Here is a 10951-nt window from a genome sequence, read left to right as displayed (position 1 = left end):
GATGATCTGGAACACAGAAAGCATTGTCTTTGTGCAGACAGACAAACCCATCTACAAACCAGGACAGAGTGGTGAATATCTATTTCATTTATAACATGTCCCTTAGGAAGCAATTTCTTCACATAGAATTTGTCTGTGGGGTGTTTTTCAGACTAAGCTACAGCCTAGCCAGTTTCTTCAGAGTTTCTGTTAAAACCATTGCTAGTATTTGCAGAGAGTCATCTTCAGGATGGCAGCAGACTGTCATCCCACGGTCTCTATTGTCCCTTCCTCCCAGCTGACAGAAGAGGGGACCTTTTACTGCTGCTGTTTTATTACTGGTGACAGGTCAAGATAGTGGAAAGAGGTGATTAGATCACTACTTAAGTGCCTGGCATAAACCAATGCTCCCACAGTCTTCTGTCTGTGATGCTGGTCAGCATCAAAGACAGTCTAAAGACCAAGAGTGAAATCCATTATTTTAAAATTAATTCTAATCTTTTAAAGACAAACCCATGCTATTTACCACCTGCGTTCTGATGGTTTTGAACTTCATATTTTCATCTTGTTGTTTTCCCTGCACTTATGCTGTTCCCCTATCCATACTTCTCATCTGGCCATCAAACAGAGCTCCAGGTATGCAAAGAACCATATATCTAGATCCATTCCTTAATTCACTTCTAGGCTTTAAGGCTTCTATCACACAGCTCAAACACTGTAGGAAACACTATGAGAATACTTCTTTCAAGAGGTCAGCCAAATAATAGAGCCATTAGACTGGACTAGCTATATTTTAATTAGAGATGAGTTCTATCTAGATAGATAGCATGAAGGAAAGCTCACCAACCAGAATTTGGTGCCACCAAGGTGTCCACCAAACATGGCTTGATTATTTGTCAAATGGCTTGGTTTTGAAGTGGGGGAAGCAGTAGACTAAATTAAATTATGAAAAGGTAATGCTTTCTAAGGACATTTTTGAAACATGATTTTATGTTTTTCCCTGTGCAGTAATTCACCATTCTCCTTTCAGTTTTTCTCTTGTGGAAAAAAAAAAAAAAAAAAGAAGAAGAAACTAACTGTACACGATGAGAACAGACTGAATTAAGAGGAATTACACTGCATTCAGAAAAAACTGACAATTCACCTTGTTCCAGTAATATTTGGAACTTTCTTATGTTCAAAGCAACAAACCCTGCTTTAGAAATGGGGAAACGAAAAGGAACAAATTTGCATACATCATGCTGACGGCCGCTGAAAGAGTTATGGCTGTCACTTGAGACTGACTGACCTGCACAGCAGTTCTTATTCATTCGGTTGTCCCCTTTTTCTGCCGCTAAGCAAACTTTCACTAAAGAGTGTGAGAACTCAAAGCTGGGGAAAAGTCCCCTCAGCAAAGTCTGTGTAGGATTCTTTTATCTTCTGATGCATTTTATTACTTCATCCTGTGCAGGTGGGACTGTTAGAAGATCCAGTGAAACTGGGAGTACTAATGGATGCAAAACATCATGCTTAGCCAACTAAACTACTCTGTTTCTTGTCTTTCCAGTGATGTTTCGTGTTGTTGCCCTGGATTTCAATTTTAAACCTGTTCAGGAGATGGTGAGTGACAAGTAATATTCCTCTGTATTTAAAATTGCTGGGAAACAACCTTTTTTCAAATTTTAAATAGACTGTTGCTGTAGATAAAATGAGATATTGCAGAGACTAAGTGTCAGAGAATTAACATGATTTCCTAAGCACATGCTATAATACACCCTTACGTTAGAGTCACAGGGAAGAGTACAAATGTGTAGCAGGTTGGATTCCTGACACAACACCTCTTGCTATTGATGGGAAAGAGGCTCAAAAAACCCTCCACTTTGTTGCTGCAGACATTATTTTGTCTCTGACCAGAAAGCCCACGGTTCAGTCTACTGCTGTTACTGTTCAGCAATTGCTCTGGCAAAAATTGGTAAGTCATCCACCTGGTACTTTGCCCATTTTAGAAATGGGGAAATGAAAAGGAAAGTTGTTACCAAAACTGTTTATCTCCTCAGAGGTGCCCTTTTCATTGCCAGCAGGCTGTCTTCATGGTCATAGTACATAAACCAAGAGATGGAAGGGTTTTTACTGACCTCCTCTCATGTGGTTGTAACACAGAAGACAACACAGTGTTACCAAAAGAGCTGGTGCTAATAAGCAGAGTGAGGATATAAGATCAAAGAAGCCCAAATCACAGCTAACATGCACCTCTGCACTCTACTTACGCAGATGCTCTGAGATTGTACTAAATCTGGTATGGTCAGAAACTGCCCCGACGTTCTGATTTAAATCTCTTCCCTTTACGTAACCTTCTTATTGAAGTAAAACTGCTATTAAACTGATTAAAGGAAGATATGGGGATCTCTGTTTACTGGTATTATACTGATTATTGGTTATACATTTCTTACAGTCCTGGGGAAAATTAATCTGTGTTTGTTCACCTGCCTAATCTCTTCTACCACTATTTTTTCCTCTTTCAGTACCCCTTGATTGCAATTCAGGTAAGATTTTTTTTCTTTTTGCTGTATTACACATTTAAAAATAAAATCTAGGGCACATGTGCTGACTTCAGTTTGCACGTGTCTACACACAGCTACATCTTGCTCCTGAGTACACTCACAGAAATTAACAAAAACTTCATAAAATCCAAGGATGATGTTTGAGCCTTACTAACATGGAAAGCATATCTATGTTCATTTCAACAGTCAGAAGTTGTACTGCTCTTACGACTGCCTTTGACTCCCCCTCCTCCAGTTTGTTCAATTTATTTTGGGGTATATCTTTTCATAATTCAAGTGCTGCTGAACACTATAAACAAATACAATGGATACAATTACTAGCTATGTTAGCACTTCCATGGCATTTTGTCATGGTTGTTAAAATAGCAACTGCAGTCCACGTCTAGATAGCATTCTTGCAAGTTTTCCTGTTATACCATGAAGTCTTTATTTTGTTTGCAGTGAAACGTACATATTTTAAGCTCTACTTGTGTTTTTCTGCAGTCAGTGCTTTAAAGAGTTCAAGGAAATGGTGTGAATTGTATTTAGTCTAACTATCATAACATATACTGAGAGGCAAATGACACCTCAGTGAATATAGCAGAAATGCCTCCTTCCTTCTTCCTGTGGCTGAAAAAAAGCTGGGGTTGCTAAAGGCCAAGGTTTGTATGGGATAAGCTCAGCTGATGGGGAGGGAAGCACAAAGAAGATTTTCTTTCTCTCCCCTCTTGACACAAAAGTAGACCAACATATACCAAAGAGCATTATTGTGCAGCTTCCCCTGATGAGTGAGACTAATACCTAGGCTGGTAGAGGATGCCTAAATCTGAGATCAACAGATGAGAATCTAGCAACATTAATAATCAGAGTACAAAGGCATAATTTATCTCAATGCACATACATTAAGCAACTTTCCCAATGAGTTAAAGCAACTTGCCCTGTTTTCTTTGTTTCTGGTTTTGTGTGCTAGTGGCAAAAGATTTCCAAGGCAAACAAACTGTGACTCCGTATTATTTTTTCTTCAGGACTCACGGGGCAACAGGATCTTTCAGTGGCAAAATGTGACGTCGGAGATGAACATTATCCAGATTGAATTCCCACTAACTGAAGAGCCTGTCCTGGGGAACTACAAAATTATTGTAGCAAAGAAGTCAGGAGATAAAACAAATCACTCATTCCTTGTGGAGGAATATGGTAAATGCCACCCGTTGTTTTTATTCAGAATAGAAAACATTATTAGACACAAGCCCCTATCAATCAACCCCTTTGACTGCTAAAACTTCAAATAGCTTCCTGTCAAATGCAACTTCAATTAGTTGTCATCAAGAACTGTAGAGGAAAAAGAAAAGAAAAGAAAAAAGAACAGTAAAAAGCCAAAGATGACAAATTAATCATTTTGCACAGATTCAGCCAGGAAAACAATTTGCATAACAAATCAACAAGTTGTTTGTAAATTTCACTGTGACTGACTAACCTTCTCCCAGCCACATCCATCAGCTTCCTTGGCCAAAGCTCTGCAAGTCAACTAGACTCACTAGGATTCACCTCAGAAGTCCTGACTTCTCTTTAAAGCTTTGTAGAAATAATTCAGTGAGCCTTTGCAGGTCAGGCCACTTCGTGACCATTTTGGCACCCCAGTTCTGAGATCCCATTCCATCTGTGACTAACATTGATGATATAGCCTCATTTTCATTTCAGGAGGCCCTGCAAGTTTACAATGTACCAATGTTGGTTTTTTTCTTTTCATTCTTTGTCCTAGTGTTGCCAAAATTTGATGTCACAGTCACTGCACCAGAAAGCCTTACAGTCCTGGATTCAGAGTTCACAGTGAAAGTCTGCGGAGTGTAAGTACCAGGTGCAGAGTGGTTAGGAAATATGCTGAAGAGCAAGAACTTTCCGAGGACTGGGGAAAGAGACAGGCTTAGAGAAGAGTCTAAAATAAATAGGGCCTCAGAAGAGGTTGGTCACGTTGACTAGGTGGTTGGAGCTTTCATCTACTTGTGTGCTCATCTCATTATATTGTATGAGTATTCTCTTTCAGCTGGTGTTTGGTGAGTTGAATAAATCTTTTGAGATGTCCCCTGCTAAAGTGGGATGTGTCCACTCCCAACAATCCACTTCAGAGGGAGACCCTCATACAGCAGGGCACCACTAAATTCTTGCGGGGGTCTTAGGGTTCCAGCTGTCTTTAATATCCCCTCCAAACTTAGTCTTTCAGAAGAACCTTGCTTATTCTAACACCAAGATCTTGTAATCGAGAAACCAGAGTTGAAATCCTGATCCCCTTGCAGATATGAGTAGTTTTGCTTTGATTTCAGTGAGTAAAACTCCAGTCTAAGCTGAAGAGTGGAGACAACAGTCATAATTTGGTCAGTAGCCATGTCTGCCCATCATGCTTATAGAAGTATTTATTTTTATGTTTAAGGTGTGGTTTTGGTTCATGCGTTTAGGGATGAAATAGAGCTCATTAGTATTTCAAGTTCTGAGTTATATTATCTTTTTGCAAGAGCAGGAGAGTTAGGAAAAAGCCTGTGAAACTATTCCATTCTCTGTCTTCCCAGCTCACTGCTTGTCCTGGGTCTATTCCTGCATATGTTAGCTTAAGTAAATTTTTCAAGCATCAGCTCATGGACCTATTTCCTCTTCCCTTAGGTACACCTATGGCCAGCCTGTAGAAGGGAAAGTCCACCTCAGCGTGTGCAGGGATTTTGATTCATATGGGAGGTGCAAGAAAAGCCCAGTTTGTCAAACATTTACCAAAGATGTATGATGCATAATTATTATTCCTCTTTGTGCTTGTCTTCTCTCCTGTGTTCTTGTTTCTATCCCTTTGCTATCAGAATTTTCTTTCTCTCTTTGACACTTCACTTCACTTTACTAATCTCTTTGTTTAGATCACTAGCTATGAACTCAGGGCACCTCATTTCTCTTCTTGGTTTCCTACAGGCCTGAAAAAGGACTGGCATATTCCTTCTTCATGACTCAGTTTCCCATCTGGAAAGTGTAGACAGTGATGTCTCCATCAGTCCTGTATAAATCATGTTAAAAGTAGTGGGAAAAGACTTCACTCACTAAAGAAGGGTCTCCTGTATTGCCAGCATCCTTTGAAAGCTGTTATCCTTGGTAATAGTATTTTTCTTCCCTTTCCAGCTGGAGACAGAGGGCTGCCTCTCCCAGGTTTTCAGCTCCAACATCTTTGAGCTAAATCGCATTGGTTACATGAGGAATCTTGACGTGAAAGCCATTGTCACAGAAAAAGGAACAGGTAATCCCTTCTAGACAGTCAGAAACGGCAACAGTGGTGCAGTCAAAAAGGAGAGTAGGAGACAGTCAGCCTCTGCCCGCTGAGTACAAGGATGTCTTCCTGAGGAAGAAGATCCATTTTTATAAGCACAGTGACCATTCCCAGGCAAACGCTAACTCTGATGAAGGTATATGCAAGACAAAGTATACATTCTCTTGACTCTGGAAATGTCTTACAGGCTTGCAACTTACCGCTACTCAGTCTATTTCCATAACTCGGGTGATGAGCAGTATACAGTTTGAGAACATGGATCGCCACTACAGAAGAGGAATTCCTTACTTTGGACAGGTAAGCAAGGGCATAGAAAGCTTGTATTGAAGATGACTGACAGTCAATCACATGACAACAATAATGGGAACATTTTGGGGGACTGTTTGGGGCAGAGGCCGCTCACCTCAAGCTTCTTTCTCTGCATACAGTGCCTTGCTGGTAATTCTGAATACTGAAGAGTATTAGTTTATTCTGAGTTTGATTCTGCCAGAAATACTTTGAATAAAAACAATCCTAAACAATTAACTAGTATTTTTCTAACTTGCATCTTAAGCTTGATATAAATCACTGCCTCTCCCTTCAGAATTGACTATCATATGACAGCTAGAGATGAATAAAAACACAGGGGGATGAGGGAACAAAGAGTGAAAGGAATTTAAGAAAAAAAAATCAGGGAAATAACAACAGTTTCCATCTCTAAAAGTTTTTTCATTATTTTATGTTTCATGACAAATCCCACATAACTCTGTCAGTGGTTTAAAGGGTAGGGATAAAACTCTCTTTCCTTCAGTTCAGCTTTTTTCAATGAGGAAAGAATAAAGGGACATCTTACCAGTAGCACTGAAAGGAGACAAGAGATTGTCTTTCAAGGATTTTTTTTTCCTCTCTGGAAGATGTCTATATAACTTTCTCACTGGGTCCACACTCCCACTCCATTCTTCAGCTTGCTGTGCACTTTACTGCCTCTTACTGGAGGCTGGTGGTCAACAGGCTTCCAGGGGTGATATGCCACAGTAAATTCCTCAAACACACACATTCTCACGCACACTAGAGGTTTCAAGACTAAGAAATAAAAAATGGAGGAAAGGAAGGATATATTTAAACTGGAAATGTGTAGTCAGAAGGGACTGACCAGGAAAGAGATGAGACATAAGAAGCTCTTGCTCCACAAAAGGACATTATTAATGATGTAGCAGATACTGAGGAAGCTCCTGCTCCAAAACTCGTAAGACAGTTGATATAGCTGCCAGAAAGTGAAGAGAGACATTTCAGTACTTGAGTATTGCTTTGAAGGGAGGATAAAAAGCAATTCTGCTGTGTGGAAAGCAAAGGAGTGCAAAACGTTAATATCTACATGCAGAAAGATAACACATTGACCATGTCACGCGTTCTCTTCTACAGATCAAGCTGGTAGACAAAGACAACTCTCCTATTTCCAATGAGGTTGTTCAGCTATTTGTCAACAACAAGAACACAGACAACTTCACCACTGATGATAATGGCGTTGCAGAGTTTAGCATTGATACGTCCAAAATGTTTGATCCTGAGATCAGTCTGAGAGTAAGTATAAAACAAGGCTGAACAGAGATACAGATAGAGTTGGCTGCTCTCAAACTGAACCCAAAAAAGATGGGATGAGGTCTGAATTCTGGTAATAAAAATGTGCTTTCTCTGCCTTACTTCATGTTCATAAAAATTACGTAAAAGAAGTGAGGAAAACACCTGAGTTGTTGCAATGCAATGGCTTGCTGCAAGGCTGCAAGACAATTGTGCTGCTTTTTCCTTACCAGTTTGGTTCTAGATGCAATTTTTAAATGTATTCATTGTGTGAACTAATCATTCTGATGTCAGTATGTGATAATGATTTCCCTGGTAACATATGTTTAGTTTCCTTTTCTTCCCCGCTCCCTCTCCCAACCAGGCAACTTATAAAACCAGTGACCACTGCCACTCTGAAGGCTGGATAGAGCCTTCCTACCCCGATGCGTCTCTCTCCGTCCAGCGCTTCTACTCCTGGACTAGCAGTTTTGTCAGAATTGAGCCTTTGTGGAAAGATCTGAGCTGTGGGCAGAAGAGGATGATCACTGTGCACTATGTCTTGAACACAGAAGGATACAAGAGCATCGACACCATGAACTTCTACTATGTGGTAAGTGTGGGGTTGTTGCATGGTTCACTGAAAGGGCTTGACCAGGCAGCTGCCTGGCAATCCATCCACAGCAATTACGGCAGTGAGTGCTCCTCCAGCTTTTGGGTTACCAGCCAGCACAATGGCCAACAACCCAAGGACAGAAACTGCACTGAGGTGGTTTGGCAAAACTACCCACTCAGGAAAAATGACCTCCATTTCTTGCCATGTTACTCTATTTCACAATAAGGAGCCACCTTCATAATGTCTCAGGCCAGGGTTCTTGCACTTTTCCTCCAAGAAACTCTTTATGGTATTCTCTGCCTCCCCCTTCCCTTCCCTTTTCTTTCTGCTTCCTGACCAGTGACAAGGGCCCCAGCAGTGGCAGCATCCAGCATGTCCTAAGGCTGATGTTTAAGCATTTGAAGCCATCTCAATGTACCGTCCTGTTGATGTACATTGACCTTGATTGCTACTTTCTCCCTCCAACCTCTGCCAACCCATAAATGTATTGCTCTTCTCTGCACAGGGCATGGCAAAAGGCAAGATTGTCCTTACAGGGGAAATTAAAGTTAATATCCAAGCTGGTAAGTTAAGTTGCCAATCCATGTTTCTGCATTAAAAAAAAAAAAAAAAAAAAAAAAAACTAAAGAGAGGGATGGTTGAACGGAGGACCAAGGCAGGCGAGACTTCTTGGATACATACAGCAGCTATTGGGAGGGCTGTACCTCTCTCCAACCGTGCACATGATACTACCACTAAGATCACTATAAAGTCAGATTTAGTCCAGCAACTAGTTCATTTAATATAAGCCAAGAAGTAGTGTCCTGTAAAGATCTTCCCAATGAATAATGTCGGGAATGCAGAGTGTCTGCCTCAGGGGCAGATCTGAATCTGCCCACATGTTCAAATCCACAGTAAATCTGAGAGCATCTGGATCTAAACCCAGGCATGTCACCTCCTGGCAAATCCAGGATTTTTCACTTTATTGTCTATGTACAGATTGCTCCCCTCACTGGAACAGCTACATGCCTGTTGAGGATGGCTACTGTTACAGCAGATCTTTGCGATTCTCTCCTTATTGGTCCCTTTCTCTCTTCTAACAGACCAAAATGGCACTTTCACCATCCCACTCGTGGTCAATGAGAAAATGGCTCCAGCCTTTCGGTTGCTGGTATATACCTTACACCCTGCCAAGGAGCTGGTGGCAGACAGTGTCCGATTTCCAGTTGAGAAGTGTTTCAAAAACAAGGTGAGAGGCACTAAGACACAGCAAGTCTTACCCGCTGTCAGATAAGTACAAATGCTTTGTGCACAAATTCACAACAGATTTCCAGTTTTATTTCTTGTTTCCGTCCACTTCTCTCAGCATTACTCTCTTCATTCTCTTTTTTTCTCTTTGGCCTTATATCTCTCCTCTACCTCCACCTCCTGGCCTTATTGTCAAAAGGTAAATCTTCTTTTAACATTAAAAACAACTTTTCAGAAAACCCACGCTACTTCCAGGTGGTTCCTGGCTCTCTTGAACTATACTAGTGTCCTATTTGGTTTAGACTGTCTGTTCTTTAGCATAGTGAACACACTTTAGCTTTGTCCCACTTCACTATTTAATCTAACTTTTTACACTTTTTTTGTTGAAAAATGCAATTTGGGTTTACCTGAACTAAATACATACAGAAAAGAAAGCAAAAATAGCAATCTGGCTTTTAAGTTTTCCTTCCGTGTTTTTTCCACTGGTACATTTTCATTTGTCATTTTGAAATCTGATTTCACTCTTAAGATTTTTCTAATCTTCAGTTCCTAAATGCTGAAAAACATGAAACATAAGGAGAAAACAAAACTAGTGAGATTAAACAAAATGTTTCCAGTTATCTGATGTGGTCCTCTCATCTTATTTTTTCCCTCTTATCTGACACAAATGTGAAATAGGTTTTGCTCTGAATAGATTCCCAACAGAATCTGGTTTAAGTATTTGCTAAGATGGGCCATGGACCTAGTAAAAATATGATTCGCTCACTCCAATGCTTATTACATGTAGTCTGTGTCATAATAAGATTTGATTTGATAATAGCAGCAACAGAATCATACTTTATTTTTGATCACTTGAGGTAGGCTTCATTTAAGCTGTCACAGGAGTCTAAACGTGCTTATTGCCTAAGTCCCTGTTACAGGGGAGGCCTGGTCAACAGAGGCAGTGGAGATCAGACATCCCTCTCCAGGCAGACTATCTGTGCTTTAACAGAAGAGTTTTCTACTCTCCTTCTTGGAGCAGCCCTGAGCAGTCGGGATTAGCCATACCAACAGCTGTTTGGTACATTTCAGGTCCAGTTGCAATTCTCTGAAAAGCAGATGCGCTCAGCTTCCAACGTCAGTTTAGTCATTGAAGCTGCTGCCAACTCCTTCTGTGCTGTGAGGGCAGTGGATCAGAGTGCGCTGCTCCTGAAGTCCGAGACAGAGCTGTCTGCAGAAATGGTAAGATGCCCAGACAAATGCCTTCCGCTGCTTCCTCCTCCTCCGTTACAGTGACTCTCCACTTGAGATTGTTAGACTGTGTTAGACTTCTACCAATTTTTGGCATGTGCTGCTCATAAACCATCCATAACAGGCAATGCACAGCTTTTGTTTCTTGGCAGCTGGAAGTCCTCTTTCATGTGGGGTTTAGTTTAACCAGTGACTGGTCTCTGGCAGCATGACCCTCTGGCATACCAGCTGCTCCTCCCAGTTTTGTGTCATCAGCAAACTTGCGGAGCATACACTCTGCCCCATCATCCAGATGATTAATGAAGATGTTGAACAGGACTGAACCCAGTATTGACCCCTGGGGTACACCACTAGTTACTGACCTCCAAACTAGACTTTGTGCCACTGATCTGACTCCAGCTGTTCAGCCAGTTTTCAATTCAGGAAGCAGAGTATCATTTCAAACAGGCCAATATCTCAGCTCTTGACATTTGCAGCACATGATGGTGTAATCAGAATTGATCTTTCCACACACTCAGGTTTTGTGTTTCTTCCCCCCCCTCCCCCCCC

At 41.0% G+C, this 10951-nt stretch overlaps 1 protein-coding gene across 1 annotated transcript in view; it reads left to right on the top strand.

The window, feature by feature from the left end:
- LOC104294533 (ovostatin-like) overlaps positions 1 to 10951 on the top strand; it is a 25693-nt gene that overhangs the window by 1233 nt on the left and 13509 nt on the right. The window contains exons 4-16 of the mRNA XM_009894145.1: positions 8 to 71; positions 1526 to 1578; positions 2481 to 2501; positions 3524 to 3692; positions 4258 to 4342; positions 5151 to 5262; positions 5649 to 5763; positions 5981 to 6090; positions 7195 to 7353; positions 7715 to 7942; positions 8451 to 8508; positions 9028 to 9173; positions 10244 to 10393. Of these exons, the coding sequence (XP_009892447.1) occupies positions 8 to 71; positions 1526 to 1578; positions 2481 to 2501; positions 3524 to 3692; positions 4258 to 4342; positions 5151 to 5262; positions 5649 to 5763; positions 5981 to 6090; positions 7195 to 7353; positions 7715 to 7942; positions 8451 to 8508; positions 9028 to 9173; positions 10244 to 10393 (1470 nt within the window). The remainder of the gene's footprint in view (positions 1 to 7; positions 72 to 1525; positions 1579 to 2480; positions 2502 to 3523; positions 3693 to 4257; positions 4343 to 5150; positions 5263 to 5648; positions 5764 to 5980; positions 6091 to 7194; positions 7354 to 7714; positions 7943 to 8450; positions 8509 to 9027; positions 9174 to 10243; positions 10394 to 10951) is intronic.

This window comes from Charadrius vociferus, unplaced genomic scaffold (genome assembly GCF_000708025.1).
Source record: "Charadrius vociferus isolate BGI_N301 unplaced genomic scaffold, ASM70802v2 scaffold561, whole genome shotgun sequence".
In the NCBI taxonomy this organism is placed as follows: domain Eukaryota; kingdom Metazoa; phylum Chordata; class Aves; order Charadriiformes; family Charadriidae; genus Charadrius; species Charadrius vociferus.
This window is presented reverse-complemented; position numbering and strand designations above follow the sequence as displayed.